The sequence below is a fragment of the Scyliorhinus torazame genome, chromosome 14, assembly GCF_047496885.1.
Source record: "Scyliorhinus torazame isolate Kashiwa2021f chromosome 14, sScyTor2.1, whole genome shotgun sequence".
NCBI lineage: Eukaryota > Metazoa > Chordata > Chondrichthyes > Carcharhiniformes > Scyliorhinidae > Scyliorhinus > Scyliorhinus torazame.
This window is the reverse complement of record NC_092720.1, coordinates 160,698,112-160,716,987: the sequence shown is the minus strand read 5'-3', so window position 1 is coordinate 160,716,987 and position 18,876 is coordinate 160,698,112. Positions and strand designations below refer to the sequence as shown.

Below are 18,876 nucleotides of genomic sequence, written 5' to 3'. Positions count from 1 at the left end.
GTGACTTGGAACTCAGGGAGTGTGCTGGGGCTCATTGTGTTAGCAGATGGCCCAGGGTTTGATATCTTCCAACCCTATCCTGTTCAAGGCTCACCTGCTTTGGAGGTTTAGCTTTCTTTAGCTCGGTGGAGTTGTGGACAGTGTGGAAGGATGTTACAAGTTACAGAGGGACATAGATAAGCTGCAGCACTGGGCTGAGAGGTGGTAAATGGAGTTTAATGCACAAAAGTGTGAGGTGATTCATTTTGGAAGGAATACCAGGAAGACAGAGTACTGGTCTAATGGTAAGATTCTTGGCAGTGTGGATGAGCAGAGAGATCTCGGTGTCCATGTACATAGATCCCTGAAAGTTGCCACTCAGGTTGAGAGGGTTGTTAAGAAGGCATACGGTGTGTTAGCTTTTATTGGTAGAGGGATTGAGTTTCAGAGCCATGAGGTCATGTTGCAGCTGTACAAAACTCTGGTGCGGCCGCATTTAGAGTATTGCGTGCAATTCTGGTCACCGCATTATAGGAAGGATGTGGAAGTATTGGAAAGGGTGCAGAGGAGATTTACCAGAATGTTGCCTGGTATGGAGGGAAGATCTTATGAGGAAAGGCTGAGGGACTTGAGGCTGTTTTCATTGGAGCGAAGAAGGTTAAGAGGTGACTTAATTGAGGCATGCAAGATGGTCAGAGGATTGGATAGGGTGGACATTGAGAGCCTTTTTCCTCGGATGGTGATGTCTAGCACGAGGGGACATAGCTTGAAATTGAGGGGAGATAGATATAAGACAGACGTCAGAGGTAGGTTCTTTACTCCGAGAGTAGTAAGGGTGTGGAATACCCTGCCTGCAACAGTAGTGGACTCACCAACACTAAGGGTATTCAAATGGTCATTGGATAGACATATGGACGAAAAGGGAATAGTGTAAATGGGCTTTAGAGTGGTTTCATAGGTCAGCGCAACATCGAGGGCTGAAGGGCCTGTACTGCGCTGTAATGTTCTATGTTCCAATTTCTGAGACGCATTCAGCCCTTCCGGTTACTTTCCTGGGATGTCCTGATCTATTCACCTCTTTCAGGATCTCCCAATCCATTTAGCTCTCCCGGGATGTACCTGTCCATTCACCTCTCCTGGGATCTTCCCGTCCATTAACCTCTCCCAGGGTGGCACAGCCTGAGGCAGTTGGTTCCTGAATACCCAAAAACCCTGAGTGTAATTTGAAGAGCCGTCTCAAACAGGCGCAATCGGCTGAAACTCACACTTACATAATTCTCATCTGGGGCAATGGTCATTTCTGTGGTTGGTACCAGCTTCCTGGATGATGTTTAATAAGATGTTTAATGTTAAAGATCACAACATTAGCAGAGGAATGCCAACACGTTCTTGCAAGTTTGATATCAACTAAGGTAAACTTATTTTTTGCCAGATATCACTCCCATATATGCAACCCATAGCACTCGGATAGTGGTATGGTTTGGTAACTGAACGATTGTAGAGTTGTAAAATAATGGGGAGTCAAAGTTTGTATGACTGTAAAGACAGATTGTTGTCTTCTGGACAACAAATATCTGTTTTCTGTTATAACCCCAATGGAGGTCCCAGGAAAAGGACTATACAATTTCCACCCCAGAATATGAAATTCTGCTTTAAGACAGGCTGTCCTTCCCCTTTAAAGGGATGGCGTTTCCCCTTTACAAGGTGAGCCCCAGTTGTATAAAAAACCCGGCCGAGCTGCAGGACCGGGAAGGAGACCAATTGTAATTGTATTGAAATAAACTTTATTCTGTAATTTCTACTTCCGTCTATTCGTTCTGCCTACCGCGGATTCAACATCTTCCAAGGAAATTGTTATCAATATATTTCTGCAGGATGTCATGCATGATTTGTAATGACAGGTTATTGTGACGTTAGTGCATCCAATGCCATTTCCGACTCCTCTCCTCTCTCACCCCCCCCCCCCCCCCCCCGCCCCCCTTTATAGGAGAGCAAAAACTACCGTTTCTCAAATTTCTTATTCGCTTTTTTTTTTAAAGCTGTCAAGTACCACCAGACATTTTGGCAGAAAACAGATTAATGAATTGTGAAGAGTGATTAAGGTGGGTGGAAAGCCTTTATTCAGCTGGACAGCCAGCTGTAAACAAAGATGAGGAATCCTTGCCTTATTCTGCATCTGAAGAGAGGGAAAATGCCCTGTTCCCAAATTTCGGAATGTGCTCTGCACATCACCAACTCGTGAGCCCAGGAAGAATGTGCGAGGGGATATGACATGGGAAGGGAAAGCTTATGTACAGAAAATTTCTTTAGGAGTAACTATTGCCTCGTTGGGTTACCTAGTAAGTCCATGATAAGTGGAGGGTAATGTATTAATAAGAATCATTATTCTTATCTTGTCTAGTGTACAGCACAATGTTTTTAATGAATCACCAAGTGTCCTTTGCGCTGATGTAGCCCTGGGTGGGAGGAGTGATTGCTTGGCCCCACGTCTGTAGATGTCTCAAGGTCTATCTTTTTGAAAATAGTGTACCACGAGCCGATGTGAGCCCTTCCACTTTGGCCCTGATTGTTGATGTGGGCTCTTGTGAAACAAAAATTGTAATTTTAATCCATTTAGTGCTGTTGTTCGGATTTAAGTTGTGGAGGTTGGGGGGGTTGTTGAAGGGAAGGTATGTAAAATGCTGTGCTGCTCCGCTTTATTTTTGTAAGATAACAAAAGTATCAGAATAGTTTGTGTTTTTGTGTCAAGTTTTTTCATTATTGTTGCAAAAACTGTGAAAAGACTTGCAGTTTTCACAGCACAACTTGGGTGACTGTGGGCTGGATTCTCCATTCCTGCGTCTAAGTGCTGACACCAACAGAGGATCCATGGAGTTCTACAATGGAAAGATTGGTGGCAAACCCGCACCAATTCTGCAACTGCATTAAACACCCGCGGAGAACGCAAAAAATGTGGGGGAAATCGCCGGGTCCATGATGGACATGGGCAGGGCTGATAAGCTGCACCTGCGTGTACACTGTACACCACACACACGAAAAGATGGTGCCGATTGTGCTGGATCACATCCCCGTCCACCCTGACCCCTCAGCCCAGCTCCTGGCCACCCCTCACTACTCCCCTCAGCGCTGGCAGAAGCCACCCCCCTCCCCCCACCCCCCACCCCAGCCAGCAGCACAACTGTCGGCGAAGTATGGCAGTGCTGGACACTCTCTCTCCCAGCCACCACGCCAGGTTCACGACTGTTGAAACCACATGTAGACCGCACCGTTGGGAACTCAGCCCATCCGAGGCGGAGCATCACGGGTGTGCCCAATAATGAGATGTGGACGCAGTTGCAACTGCGCGTGCCTTGCGTCGCAATGATACCGATTTGGAAGGGGCTGAGCATCGCAACCTGGTATCAGATGAGTGAAAGTAAAAGATCCAGTTGTAGAAGAGCACAGGAAGCTTAAGCAAACATTGAACACACTATCAACAGGAAAAAAACTGCAGGTGTCAGGCTTTGTGTATAGGTTCATAAAGCTGTGAAAGGTGGCAATGTCCCTGATATCAGCTGGAATGGACATTATATGGGACTGTCTTCAATCAGTACTGTGTCATCAAAACAGATGCTCTGATCATTAGCATGTGCTGTTTGTGGGAACTTGCTGTGCACAAATTGGCTGTGCCGTTTCCGCAATTCCAACAAGTCAGGAAATCCCCGTATGCGGCTGTGCTGCCGGCGCAACGGAGAATCCCGCCAGCGGATAATCCAGCCCCATATCTTTCCCAGAACATGAATCTTAGAAGAGTGTCAGGTGAACTTATCACACCGTTATTACATCGAGATATGATGAGCTGAGGGAACTCAGGTCTGTACAGATTCACCCCAAACTCTCACCATAGTCAGGATAGTAGTCCAAACCCAGCCCTGGGTCACTGTCCATGTGATGTTTGCACATTCTCCCAGTGTCTGTGCGGACCTCACCTTGCAGGATAGGTGGATTGGCTAAAATTCCCCTTAATTTAATTTTCTTTTTTTTAAAAAGAGGACAATTGTACTCCCAGACAGGAGAGTACCAACATTACCAATGGTATTAGTCAAATATCAGTCACCTGAAGGAGGATCTGTCTTTTCTGAAATGATTGGATGATGGTGGGAGAGGTTGGAGACAGACACTGCTGAGACAGACAGTGCTTTGGAAGGACAGCTCCCGTGTGTGAGCACTGGAGGCTAAACAACACAGACAACTCTGGGTGTAAGGGAAGCAGGTGACCGGCTCCAAGTCCATATGGAGAGGTCGGTGTTTAGTGAGAGAGGAGTAGGTGAAACAATACAGGCCCACGTCACACTGGAAGGATTTGCTTCCCTGTGAGTTTGCTGATGTTCAAGGAGGTTTGAAAACCATGTGAAGACTTTATACAGAACTCACACGGATAGGATTTCTACCTTGTGTGAGTGAGTTGTTGGATCAGTAGGTGCACTGACTGTGTGAAGCCTGGATGTTTTTTTTTTAAAAAAACATTGTATTGAAGGCCTTTCAAAAATACACAATCACAAAAATACGCAACAACTGATAACAAACCTCACCCTCCCAGCACCCTCCCCAACCAACATCTCCCACAGCTCACAGCCATCCCGGCGCCTGCCTCCTTTTCCATCTTATTTCCTCCCCCACCCAAACAAAAAATAAAACAACAATCCCCCCCCCACTGCTGATGACTCAATACCCCTTAAAGAAGGCGATAAACAGCTCCCATCTCAAGGTGAACCCCCTCCTCCACCCCTCGAATGGCAACTTGATCTCTTCCAAATGCAGGAACTCTGCCAAATTACTCACCCATACCCATGCCTTCGGCAGCTCCGAGACCTGCCAGCACAACAAAATCTGTCTCCAGGCTACCAAGGAGGTGAAGGCTAAGATGTTGGCTGTCTCCCCACCTGCACTCCCGGATCCTCCGACACTCCAAATATCTCTTCCTCCGGACTCGGAGCCACCTCTACTCCCAAAATCTTTGACATTACATCTGGAAATTCCTTCCAAAACCCCCTCAACTTCGGGCAGGCTCCAACCCTGGAAAGAGCCAACTCATCCCAGACACCATCATGTGGGCTCTATGCACCCCCTTAAATTGAATAAGATTTAGTCTAGCACTTGACGAGGGTGCATTCACCCTCCACAAAGTTTCCCTCCACACCCCAGCCCCAACATCACACCTAACTCCTTCTCCCCACTTGAGCCTGACCTCCTCCACGGGAGCACACTCCCTCTTCATCAGCTTCCCATACATGTCTGCAACCCTGCCCTCCCTAATTTCATCCTCAGACAAAAGCTTATCCTGCAGCACTGGGGTCAGCAGCGTCGTAAATAAAGCTCCCTCCTTCCTAATACAATCTGTGACCTGCAGATACCTGAACCTATTCATCCTTGGTAACTGGTAAGTCCTCTCCAGCTCCTCAAGGTCTGCAAAATCCCTCCCATGAATAAATGCCTAAAGCATTCTTTCCCTCTTGCCGCCACCCCCAGAAACTTGCATCCAACTCCACCGTCTCAAGCCTGTGATTGTCACAAATCGGTGCCCACAGCAACACGTCGTCCAATCCAAAGTACTGTTGACACTGGTTCCAAACCCTGTGTTCATACCACCACCAGACTAGTGGAGTATTTAACCGGTGACAACAGAAGGGGCGCCAACAACAATCTCATCTCCTTACATGAGGCTGTCTCCATCTGCCCCAAACCGACCACTCTACCACCGCCCAATTCCTAGCCCGAGAGTATTGAGAATGAGTTGTTGCAGGTCTCACATGTGAATGGTTTCTCCCCTGTATGGATTCACTGGTGTCTCAGGAGCCTCGTAAATATTGCAAAAGCTTTATCACAAACCTCACACTTAAACAGTTTCTCCCTTGTGTGGGTTGCCTGATGGACCAGGAGTATTGATAACCGTGTGAAGGTTGTCACCCATATCACACTTGAGCAGCTTTTCCCGTTTAAAGGCATTCATGTTGATGGAGAGTAGATGATTTGGAGAATGATTTGTCACCAGGTGGCCCAGGTCGTCTTCGCCTGTATCTGAGAACGTCTGTCCACTTGGATTGGGCATTGACGAGAACGATGGGCATTGCGCCCTGTAAGGGGCCCACAAAGTCTACATGAAGGTGGGACCACAGATGACCTGGCCTTTCCCACGAGTGGAACGGAGCGGAAGGAGGCAGCTTCTGGTGTGCCTGACACTGGAGCCAGCGCTGGGTCACCCACTCAATGTCCACGTTGATGCCGGGCTACCAAAAGTAGCTGCAATCTAACATTTTCATCTGGGTGTCCATTGTGGAGTCCATCAGGTGTGGGCCGCATCCATGTTCATGGACGACAACATGTGTCCCCAGGAGAACATGCCATCTTCTTTGCTAAGCTCCTGCAAATGTATGGTGTAGGCCTTCAGGTCCTGTGGTAAAGCCCTGTGTTGAGCCCCATGCTGCACCATGTGGCAGGCACGAGATAGCTGAGGATCAGTCCATAAAATGGAGCGCGGCAATGACCTCGTTGGCCTCTGCTGCTGCAGATGGCCTGGTCGGCAGGGGCAGACGGCTTAACGTGTCGGCGTGGAGAATGTTCGCCCAGGAGCGGTGTTCCAAAATATAGTCATGTGCTGCGAGCAGCAATGCCCATCGCTGGATGCAGGAAGAAGCAATGGGGATAATCACCCGAGGAGGGGCTTGCAGTCCATGAGAATGGTGAAGCAATGCTAAAATCTTGCTGAATTTTCTTGACCCAGAACACAACGGCCGAACCACTTCTCGGTATGAGCATAATCGTTTCTTCGCGTCGGTCAACGATGGGACGTTCAGATCCGTCATCCATGTGGGCCAGCATGGTCCCGACGCCATACAGAGAAGCGTCGCATGTCACAGGAGTGGGATGGGTCGAAGTGGGTTAGCAGTCTTGATGAGCTGTTTTTTCACCTTGGTGAAAGCCGCCTGCTGTTCTCAGGCCCACTCCCAGTGTTGCCCCTTCTTTACCAGATGGTGGAGGGGGGCTAAAGTGGTGGCCAGGTTTGTGAGAAACTTGCCACAGTATTTTACCAGGCTCAGAAATGACTGGAGTTCCATTGGGACACCTGGTACTGGGGAATTCATAGAATCATTACAATGCAGGAGGCCATTCGGCCCATCGTGATTGCACTGACCCTTTAGAACCTACATAGGGCCAGGTTCCACCCTATCACCTTAACCCAGCAACTCCACATAACCTAACCTTTTGGATACTAAGGGGCATTTGATCATGACCAATCCACCTAACCTGCACAGCTTTGGACTGTGGGGGAAACCAGAGCACTTGGTGGAAACCCACACAGTCACCCAACGCCGGAATTGAAGCTGGGTCATTGGAGCTGTGAGGCAGCAGTGCGAACCACTGTGCTACTGTGCCACCCAAATTGCCTGTACCTTTTCTACCACTGGGTACAAGCTATGGTGGTCGACGCAGTAGCCGAGGTACATTACTTTGGCGATACTAAAGACAAATTTCTCTCATCGGAGGCGGACACCAGCTTCCTCAAAATGCCTCAGCACCTCAACCAGGTTTTGTCAGTGTTCCTGATCAGGCGAGCCCATGATCAGGATGCCATATAGGTAGACGGCCACAAGGGATAGGTCTCACAGCATGTTCTCCATTACTCGCTGGAATATTGTGCACGCAGACGAAGCCCCAAAGGGCAGGCGGGTGTATACATATAACCATGTGTATTCACGGTTATGATGCATCTGGACTCGGGGGCCAGGCCAAACTGGAGGTAAGTGTGACTCATGTCAAGTTTCAGAAACGTGCGACCTCTGCTGAGTTTCGCAGAAAGATCCTTGATCCTCGTGACTGGATAACTGTCTCATTGAGACACGTGGTCGACCGTGGTCTTATAGTCACCACACAAATGCATTGATCCATCCAGTTTCATGACTGGGAGAACTGGCGCCGCCCAGTCTAAGAATTGCACTGGGTGTATGATGCCCAAGTTCTCCATCCAGTCCAACTCATCGTCCACCTTGGGTCGTAAGGTATACAGGGCAGATTGGGCGCAGAAGTAGCGTGGTTGATCCAACTGGTCCATGTTTATTCGGCCCAATCATGTCAGAACCCATTTGGGACCATGTGGATACATGCAGCACAGCCACTATCAATCTAACCGCAGGTGGTGTAACCAGACATGCCCCAACAAACTCAGACCGCTGCTATGGACCACCACCAGAGGAAGGTTTGCAGATTGCTGACCATACTCGACTGGAATAAATCAATGCCCCCTTGTGTCAGTGGCTCCCCATATAATCGGGAGCTGGGAAACTGGCGTTGTGAAGCAACAGTGCTAACCACTCTGCTGGATTGGGTTCTGTGAACAATACAAAGATAAAAGCAGATCATGCTTGTGGAGATTGAGAAACAAAGTAATATTGAAGGTTTCTGACCTTCCGTCAGCCTGCAATAAAATACTAACTGACAGGAGTTGACTAATGGCGACCGCCCTTCCTACAATCCCACTCACCCCAGAAACTGCTCTATCACTGTCCTCAGGCGCTGATAATGAGCATGCTCCCTCGGTGGCTCTGACTGAGCCTCTGAGAGCCACACTTGCTGTTGCTGAGGCAGCGCTCTGCCCCGCCCAGTTTCCTGGAGCATTGTAACAGAGCGCATGCTCAGCCCTTACATGAGGGCAGGTGGGGCCAGTGCGCTGCACCTCTTCTGATGACGAATGGCCGTATTCACCGTGCGATGCATTCTGGGTATCACTAACCGCCATTATCTCCATTTGAAATAACTTAGAAAGCGGCCAGTCGGCGCATAATAGAACATAGAACAGTACAGCACAGAACAGGCCCTTCGGCCCGTGATGTTGCGCCGAGCATTGTCCACCCAGGATGTTGATTGTGGGGGATTCAGCGATGGTAATGCCATTGAATGTCAAGGGGTGGTGGTTAGATCCTCTCTTTCAGGAGTTGGTCATTGCCTGGCACTTAAGTGGCACAAATGTAACTTGCCACTTGTCAGCCTAAGCTGTTGGTACAGAATGATCCTTGTGTATTTCCCATCTAGTTTCAGACTGTGTAATATGTACTTTGTCTATTTCATGATCAGAAAACCACGTTAAAGTTCTCACCTCATCACAAAATCAGTTGTGTTGGTGTGATACAGGCCAGTATGGCACAATTTCCATACCCACATGCATCATGGACTAGATTCCCTCCCGGATGATGGGAGACTGTGCAGTAGTATTAATGTCACTGGACTAGTAATCCAGCAGAGACCCATCCTAAAGTTCTGGGAACATGGATCCAAATCCCACCATGGCAGCTGGTGGAATGTGAATTCAGTTAATAAATCTGCAATGTAAAGATAGTCCCAGTAACGGTTAAACTATCATCGATTGTTGCAAAAAAAACATCTGGTTCACCGTTGTCCCCCAGGAAAGGAAATCTGCTGTCCTTGCCTAGCCTGGCCTACAAGTGATTCAAGACCGCAGCACTGTGGTTCACTCTTAACTGGGCTCTGAAAGGGCAATTACATAATATAGAACATACAGTGCAGAAGGAGACCATTTGGCCCATTGAGTCTGCACCGACCCACTTAAGCCCTCACTTCCACCCTATCCCCGGAACCCAATAACCCCTTCTAACCGTTTTGGACACTAAGGGCAATTTAGCATGGCCAATTCACCTAACCTGCATGCCTTTGGACTGTGGGAGGAAACCGAAGCACCCTGAGGAAACCCACGCAGACACGGGAAGAACATGCAGATTCCACAGTGACCCAGCAGGGAATCGAAACTGGGACCCTGGCGTGGTGGAGCCACAGTGTGCTAGCCACTTGTGATACCGTGCTGCCCTGTGATACCGTGCTGCCCTGTTAAGTATGTTAAATATGGTTTATTGCCAATGCCTGGGCTAGTGCTGTGCGTCTGATGAAACCATCAATCCCAGGATTTCAATTTGGGAAGAAGCTGGATGACGGATAAGGGGCAGCCAATCCAATGTATGGACAAGAACAGCAATGCTTCTCCTGCCTGTAGGTAATTTGCAGTTCACTGAGCTGAGATCCAGATTGTTTGCATCCTCTGTATGCAACACAACTTTGTCACAATTGTTGTAGGGAAAAATCCCTTGTACCAGTCCAGTCAAGAGGCCGAGTCTCAAGGCAAGGTTCAAAGCTTTGTTCTTTATTGTACAATTACTGAAGCCTTCAGGGAGACCCACGCAGCCAGCTCAGAAACAGTGGCTTGGTCCACGTTGATCTCAACAATTACACATTCGCTCTGGATTTTTATAAGAATCCAAATTCGAGTGGGAACATTTGCTCAGACACAATAGTTAAAGGGTAGTTTTGATTTAGATCTCTCAGACAGGTTTAAACTGAGAATATGCATCTTTGTCAATTTGCATCTGTATGGTGTGTGTCTGTGTTGATGAGATTATCTGTGCTCGCTCCGGTGTCCCTCCCTTGTCAATTTGCATCTGTATGGAGTGTGTTCGTGTTGATGAGATTATCTGTGCTTGCTCCGGTGTCCTTCCCTTCTCTAATGTGTTTCCTATTATCTCCCTGATGTGTCTCCTTAACTAAATCGACCTCCGATGTCTGTGGCTGTGCAATGCTTGTTTCTGTGTTTGCTAGGTGAGGTGTTCATGTCATCTTTGTCCTGCTGTGTGTGTGGGGGAAGCTAATCTAATCTATACATTTCTTTTATTCCTCCAATTCTGGTTTCTTTGCCTGCCTTGGCCATTTTATTAATATATTATTTCATTCTTTCATAAGTCTTTGCAATACAGTTGTGCCATATATCCCACTGCCAGGGTCTTGACTCGCAGATATCCCGATCACCTGGCCATGGGGCCGTTTTAAGATGCAGCTTTGTGCTATTGCTGGGCAGAACAAATGTCTTCCATCAGTGCAGAAGGGGATTTAAACTAATGTCCATCCGGGTGTTCCCTTCTGCATTGTGGGCACATTATATTATAAACGGTGCCAATCAGTCCAATAAAAGTTAAACGGTGCCAATCAGTCCAATAAAACGTTTCATAAATGAAGAATGTTTGATTAGATGAGATAAAAATATGGTCTTGGAAAATGGCCTACTTCAATCCCTCCTCTCGTCCAGGGGATCCCATTCGTGGCTGACCCCCCATGGACGATCTTCAGAGGTATAGAGACCTGTGCAGATGTAGTCCTTGCTGTTGTTCCTCTTCCTCTATGGTGTGGTGAACTTCTTGCATCTGGATACTGGCAGTGGGTAGCGTTCTCGATACAATATTCGCACATATCATTTTAATACATGTTAGGCCCAGGCAGAGTGTGAACAGGATGGCTACTACTAAAATTAATCCTTTCATGATGTATGCTCCCCAAACTGTGTTAAACAACCACCCTAACCACTCATCAGTCCCTGCGAATCCCTGTTTAAAGCTATCCAATTGCTTTTGTATCCTGGACATGGCTGCTGTTATGTTTAATGTTTTGTCATGTACGTATGTAATGCATTTTTCTTTGATGATGGTGCATACCTCTCCTTGTCTGGCTAACTGATAGTCTACTGCATATCTCGTTTGCTGTGTGTATAGTCTGAGCTCTGCGAGTTCTTGGTCAATTGCCCCTAGTGCTTGTAGGGTGCTGTTCCCTAAGATGGTCAGTCCGCATATGAAGAAATTCCTATTCTTGGCACTGACCACTCCTGCTGCACCCCCTAGGGATAGTGTCCCCAGAAATCCATATTCCAAAGAAGATCCTAATGTGACAGGGGCCTGCCAGTCGGCGCAGAATTCTGCGCTGATGGCCCTGGTCACTATGCGTTTCTGGACATGCCCTTCGCTTGGGCATGGAACCGTGAGGGGTCTGATCGTCCCTACGGCAAAGAACCTTGGAGGCCTGTCTGTGGCCGTCATGTATATATTTTAAAATAAAAACACATATCCCTCTTTAACCCGATAACATGCATTACCCCTGGGTCGCCTGACCCCATGGTTCCATGTTGTGGAACCTTCCCTCCCCCGGGACCGCCCACTCGATTGTACCCCTTGGTGAGAATGGAATGGGTATGTCCACGAGGCTGAGCTTACGTGGGTGCCGTTGCACTTGCCACACATGAGCTGCCTACGCACGGTGGCTGCAATGCATTTTTGTTGCTTGCAGTCACAGGTGAGGTGTGTTTCCCGGACCCGGCACTCCTGGAGAGCACAATGTGTCTCAGCGCACAAATCGTTTTTAGGGACAAAGGCATGCACGCACCCCCATCCCTTAAAACATTGTGGGTAGTCCCCATGTGTGTCTAACCATTGGGGTCCCACCCCCCCTGGAATTCCCGGCTCAGTGAGCTCTACACACCTCCCTTGTATCCCTTGTTTAAAGTACCCACTATGTTCCTTGCAGGGCGCCCCTGATGTGTCGATAGTGAATAACTCTTGTGGGAGCCACCCTGGTGTCGCGATGAATAGAGAGTTTACTGATTGCGCTGAAGGGTAACAAGTGGTCCTCTTCCCATAGATTTGAATGTGTGTTTTCAGGAATAGGTTTTCTTCCACGATTGGTGGTGCTGCTCCCCTAACCCTCATGTGTTGGAGTATATCCACAATGGCCATAGCTATCATCAAATGTGTCCCTATTCCCATATCGTTTTTGTTTACAATAGTATTTTTTAGAATTATAGTATATACAGAAAATAAACCGGTAATTAAATTAAAAGTTGTTTGTTTTGACGTCTTGATAGTAGATCTGGTCCTGGTCCCTGTGGAATTTAAATATAAAAGAAAAATAGTATCTTTAATTCATTTGTCTTCATACAGCTTCAATTGGGTCCAGTGTTTCCAGATCCCCTGTCCCCTTATATCTATACGGGCACAGGTATCTCCGCTAATAATGACCTCGTAAGGTTCGTGCCATTTCGGGGCAAATCCTGGTTTTGCAGGAAGCATTTTTGTTAAGACCCGGCTCCCGGCTTTTGGGACCTCCGGTAATATTTCTGAGTCCTCCTTTGTGTCGACCTGTGCCTGATTTAAAATTACGGACCGGCGCATCCCCTTTAATTGGGTGCTAAGGTCTCGGATGTATTGACGGATCTTATCCTTTATTGGGCCCACATCTGTCCCGCCTGTAATAATGTTTTCGGGTAAGTGCATTGCTCGCCTGGTCATCAGCTCGTATGGAGTCAAGCCGGTAGTTCGATTTGTGGTCGCCCTAAGCCTCATCAGAACTGCAGGAAGGACTTCTGTCCAATTCCTAGCTGAGGATTGCATTGCTTTCGCTATGGTTATTTTTAGAGTCCGATTCATCCTCTCCACCATCCTGGAACTTTGTGGGTGGTAGGGGATGTGAAATTTCTGTTTTATTCCCAATAGTTGGCAAATATTTTTCATAACTTTTCCTGTGAAGTGTGTTCCCTGGTCCGAATCAACCTGAATTGGCATCCCCCATCTGGGAAAGACTTCTGCCGCCAAGATCCTGGCGACCGATGGGGCTGTGCAATTGGTTGTGGGGAATGCTTCCACCCACCTGGTGAATTGATCTACTATTACCCGGCAGTATGTTTTCCCGTGAGAGGGAGGCAATGGTCCTATAAAATCCATTTGTATCTGTTCCCAGGGTCCCTTCGGTCTGGGTTGGTGTCCCATCTTTACCTTTATGGGCTTCCCGGGGTTGTGTTGTGCACATACAGTGCATCTGCGGCAGTATGTAGCCACATCCCGTCCCAATCCTTTCCACCACCACTCTCTCCCCAGGCTATGTATCATTGCATCCCTGCCTGTGTGGGGGAGTCCGTGGTGCAGTTCCAGTAATGTGGTCTGGATGCATCCTGGTGCCAATACCCGGTTATCTTTTCTCCACACCCCACCTGTCCCTTTAACTGCGCCCAACCCCTCCCATCTATCTCGTTCTTGTTGGGGAATGTCTCTCTGTAATTTCTGTGTATCAATTACTTCCTGTTCAACCACTATCGCTGCAAGGGGCAGGATTTTAATGTCACTGTTTTCTAAGGCTTGCTGTGCCGCTGTGTCTGCGGCTTGATTCCCTTTGAAATGAATGCACCCCGGGGTGTTCCCTCCTGGTTCCCGCTGGTGTGCTTTTATTTTAATTACTGCAGCCTCTTTAGGCTGCTCACTAGCTGCTAGCAGTGCCCTTATCCGCTGCTGATGTTTAATGGGGGCACCTCCTGTGGTAATGAACCCCCTTCTCCCCCATGCGGACATGTAGTCGTGGATCACGCCGAACGCGTATTGGCTGTCCGTGTACACATTTACAGTCTTCCCTGCTGCTAATCTCAAGGCTTGGGTGAGGGCAACTAATTCTGCTACCTGAGCGGACTGACTCCCGTCGATCCGTCCTGATTCTAGGGTTTTCAGGTTCTGGTCTACTACTGCCCACCCTGTCCTTGGTAATCCGGATACGTATTTGCGGGACCCGTCCACATAGAGGGTCTGATCTGCTGTTGGAAGGGGTTCGTCCCTAATCTTCTCTTCCTCGCTATCTTTGTCAATTTCTCTGCAGCTGTGCGCTTCCCCAATAGCTAAAATCCCTTCCGCGGGGTTTTCTCCCGTGTCCCTAATGATGGTGACTGACTTGTTAGGTGGTAGGAGTGTGGCCTCCCACCTTGCCCTTCTTATATTCGAGACTGTTTTGAGTTTGCCCGTGTTTAGCATTTCCACCAGTGTATGGCTTGTGTGTAACACGATATCGCCTGTCATGACAATGGGTTCACTTATCCTCACAGCCCATGCTGCACAATCTAGGGCGGCTATGCACCTAGGCATCCCGGTGACTACTGGTCCCTCAGCCATTGAATAATACCCTACGGGTCTCTTCCTATCCCCGTGAGTCTGTGCCACCACGACTGAATAGAAGCCATCCTGGTTATCACAGAATACGTGGAACTCCTTGCTTCCATCTGGCAGTCCCAGCCCTAGGCCTGAAACTAACCTAGCTTTCAACTCTGCATATGCTGTCTCTTGCTCCTTTCTAAGGCTGGCTTTCCTCCCTTCACTAGTCTCTGAATTGGCTCTGCGATTCTTGTGAAGTCAGGGATAAAACTCCTACTGTAATTGAATAGTCCTAAAACTTTCCGGACCCCTCTTACTGTAACTGGTCGTGGCATCCTTTTAATCGCGGTTTTGCGATCTTCAGGCATTTCTTTAATTCCCTGGGAAATTAGGTGTCCTAAGTACAGGACCTGAGGTTTTGCAATTTGTGCCTTATGTGGGCTGACTCTCAGCCTGGCATTCGCCAATCCTTTTAATACTGAATACAGGGCTGCTTTGTGCCCTTCTTCTGTTTTGGACGCTATTAATACATCGTCCACATACTGGAGGACCGTATTGTCCTCATGCAATTTCACTCTACTCAGGATATTGCTCATTGTTCTGTGAAATATGGCGGGGCTGTTGTGAAATTCCTGTGGGAGGCGAGTCCATGTGTACTGTTTCTCCCACAGTGAAGGCGAATTTGTGTTGGGATTCTGTGTCCAGTGGAAGGGACCAGAACCCATTTGCTATATCCAATACCGTGAAAATGTTGTGGTCTTGTGCCAATCCGTTTAAAATAGTCGAGGGGTTTGCCACAATGGGGTGTAATTTAGGTGTCACTTTGTTCAAACCTGTGTAATCGATGGTGAGCCGGTAGCTCCCATCAGGTTTTATGACTGGCCATGTGGGGGAATTGGTGGTACTGGTGGTTTCCCTTTTCTACCAAACCCTTGACTATGTCTACCACTGCCGCTTGCGCTTCTCGCTTGATAGGGTATTGCCGGTGGTGCTTGTGTTCCGGTCCTGGGACTTTTATCGGTTCTGTGTCGGTTAGCCCGGTATCTAATTTCGTCCTAGCCCAGGCTTCGGGAATGGAAGCGCAGATGGCTCCGAACCCTTCCCTTTCCTTATCCCAAACTTGGGCCACAATGGGGGCTCCCCCGATCGTCCCCAGGTGGCTTGCTAATGTCCCTATTTCGGTCTTCCTACCGTCAGGTTGTGGCCAAATTAGTTTCCCTTTCCCACAATCTATCAGCACCTGGTATTCCCGCATGAAGTCATTCCCCATGATTGTGCTCTCATTATTCTGACATACGTAAAATTGCATTGGAATGTACTTGTGGTTGACTTCTACCAATGTGGTCTCGCTAAGATAGGCGGGCATTCTCTCTCCCCCTACCCCGGTTATGTATATTCTTTTGTTGGTCAGTGGCAAGGACAGGTTTGTCATTGATATTGCTGCTCCCGTATCTACTAACATGTGGCATTCCCTACCTCCCACCAAGGCTTCCACATATATCCTATCTCCCTTTACTACTTTGAACGGGAGCTACGGGTTGTGAGATTTCGACCGGTGTTGGTCGACGCGTGGGGTGTGTGGACACCGGCTTCTGTCGGGATTCACTGTCTTCTATGGGCGTGGCTACACTAATCCTCCCCTGTCACCCATCTCCTGGGTTTGGGGTCCCTTCTAGTCACCCTTGTGAATTCCGGGGATGTGGTCCCTCCGGGGTTGGTCTGTAGTGGTCTTGGGGTCTCCCATGTTTCCCCCAACACGTTGCCTCGGTGTGCCCTGCCCTGTGGCAGTGGTCACAGCAGGGTCCGCCATTCTCTGGTCTCCCCCTGAATGGTGCTCCCCTGCAGAATCTAGCCATATGCCCTGGCTGGCCACACGCTGAGCCCAGTTCTTCCCTCACCTCCGTTAAGGGGGGTTCCGGTCCTCTCTGGTCTGGGCTTTGTCTGGGCAACCTTCACTTCCTTTATCCCGCTAGCCCACTTGACTAGCTCGTCATAGTCCTGGGATGCTATCACCCCCATCTTAAGGATCTCTTGGTGTGCCTCTGATAGCCCGTCCTTGAATGCCTGGATAAAAGCCCTGTCTCCCCTATCCACATTGTCCTGTCCTGAACACTCCTTATATACCTGGAATAATCTCTCTCCAAACTCCGATGCACTTTCCCCTCGTCCTAGTTTAGTATTTGTGATCCTGCTCCAATTAGTGGGGGAGTTCCCTAAGACCCGTTGGATTTCTGTCTTAAATAACGTGAAGGGTGCCTGCTGGGCGTCTATCTCAGCCGTTACAGGAACGGCATGCGTCCACCTTCCTCCATTATAGTCCTGTGCTGCTTGGGTCGCTGGACCTCCTGCCACTAGCCTCTGGACAGGCTGCCCTGACCAGCTGGTGTATGTCTCTTAAATGTAACTGGTGCCCTACCCAGAGTGTATCTAATTTGCCCCAAAATTCCAGGTTTGCACTTCTGGTTTTTAACTTCCCCATAATCAGCTGCCTTTCCCCTGGGGTGAAAGGCTTATAGGTTGCTTTCGGTTGTGCTGCCATCCCTCCTCTGGTGACTGGCGCTAGATTGTAATTTTTTATGTCCCACTCTGATACTGGAGCGGTTGCATCACTCTGCACTGACTCGTATGAGGGCAGAGGATCCGTTTCCTTTGATCTCTGCGCTATCTCCGCAGTGTGGTTTCTGCGTTCTAATTCCCTCACTCTCTCTTGCAACACCTTAATTTGTTCTGTCTCTTTGTGTCTCTCCTCCATGGAGACATTTACCCTCTCAATTAGTCCAGCTAACTGGGTCACCAACATTACTCCCATTACTTTTGTTTTGTCCCGTTTTACTCCATCCACCCATTTTCTTTGATCTTCCAAAGGTTGTGATGTGTTCCACCCTTTCCGTTTCATCTTTGCAACTATCGCTTCTCTGGCTAACAAATACTTAAAAATGAGAGCTACTGCAGTTTCTCCCTTAGTAACGTGGTCTGCCATTTTTCTGTCTAGCAGTCCTGCAACCCCGGTGTGCTGGTTCTAACAGTAAAAGCGCCCCAACTCTCTCTCTCTTATCTCCTTATCACTGATACTGCTCCAGCACCGTCTATATTGCTGTAGGGTCTCGTAGTGGGGCCCCAGTGAGTCTCGGCTCCTGTGCTCCCCCAACTATTCCCGACACCTCACGCTTGGTCTATTTTGTGTTGTCTTATTGGGATGTGTGCTGGTCTTTAGTGGGTTTGTCGGCCCCTATCCCCAGCCCCTTTAAGTATGCCTCCTGCTTGGCCACCACCTCCACTAGCAAGGCTGATCCGTCACCCCAAAGAGGGAGCCTCAGCTCCCTGGTACCCTGCTATGGATTGTGGTGTTCCCTACAGACGAACAAGGTTATCAAACTCCGCCCGAGCCCCGAATGGACTCTCCGTCGTCGTGTCTCTTGGTCAGGGTGGATCGGGTCCCCTTTTCCTCAACACTTACACATGTGTATCTGTTATCAACATACCCCCAAAACTGTTATATTTACCTCTGGTCCTCTATTTCTTCTATTAAAAGTTTCACATAAGGTCTTACTTACCTTCTTCCACGTGGTCGTTTTGACCTATACCTCTTTAACGCACGGTATCTCTGTCCGGCGTCCTCTTTTCGCCAAACAAAATTCTCTGTTTTAATTCAAAAAAACTTATGCAAGATTATACAATTCTCTAGGACAACATTTAAACGGACAAACCCTATCCCTTAAAGGTACCTTACTTTGAACGGAGACTTGTACCCGTTGTTGACTGCCCTGGATTTTTATCAGATTTGTTTGAATTTGATCCCGGCTTCCAGACCGTGGCCACCAGTCAGAAGTCAGACATCAAACCCCGCTCTCGCAGCGCCATTTTGTTGTAGGGAAAAATCCCTTGTACCAGTCCAGTCAAGAGGCCGAGTCTCAAGGCAACGTTCAAAGCTTTGTTCTTTATTGTACAATTACTGAAGCCCTCAGGGAGACCCACGCAGCCAGCTCAGAAACAGTTGCTTGGTCCACGTTGATCTCAACAATTACACATTCACTCTGGATTTTTATAGGAATCCAAATTCGAGTGGGAACATTTGCTCATACACAATAGTTAAAGGGTAGTTTTGATTTAGATCTCTCAGACAGGTTTA

At 48.3% G+C, this 18,876-nt stretch overlaps 1 protein-coding gene and 1 long non-coding RNA gene across 2 annotated transcripts in view; both read right to left on the bottom strand.

Annotated features, from left to right (window-relative positions):
• The window catches only part of LOC140389064 (uncharacterized), a 63,869-nt gene that overhangs the window by 10,950 nt on the left and 34,043 nt on the right, over positions 1–18,876 (bottom strand). Inside the window, exon 4 of the mRNA XM_072473226.1 lies at positions 1,139–1,299. Within this exon, the coding sequence (XP_072329327.1) occupies positions 1,139–1,299 (161 nt within the window). The remainder of the gene's footprint in view (positions 1–1,138; positions 1,300–18,876) is intronic.
• Positions 10,145–18,388, bottom strand: LOC140390127 (uncharacterized). Its single transcript, XR_011934564.1, has 2 exons — positions 18,302–18,388; positions 10,145–12,721 (listed from the first exon to the last, which is right to left on the bottom strand). It is a non-coding gene; the product is annotated as an uncharacterized lncRNA (long non-coding RNA).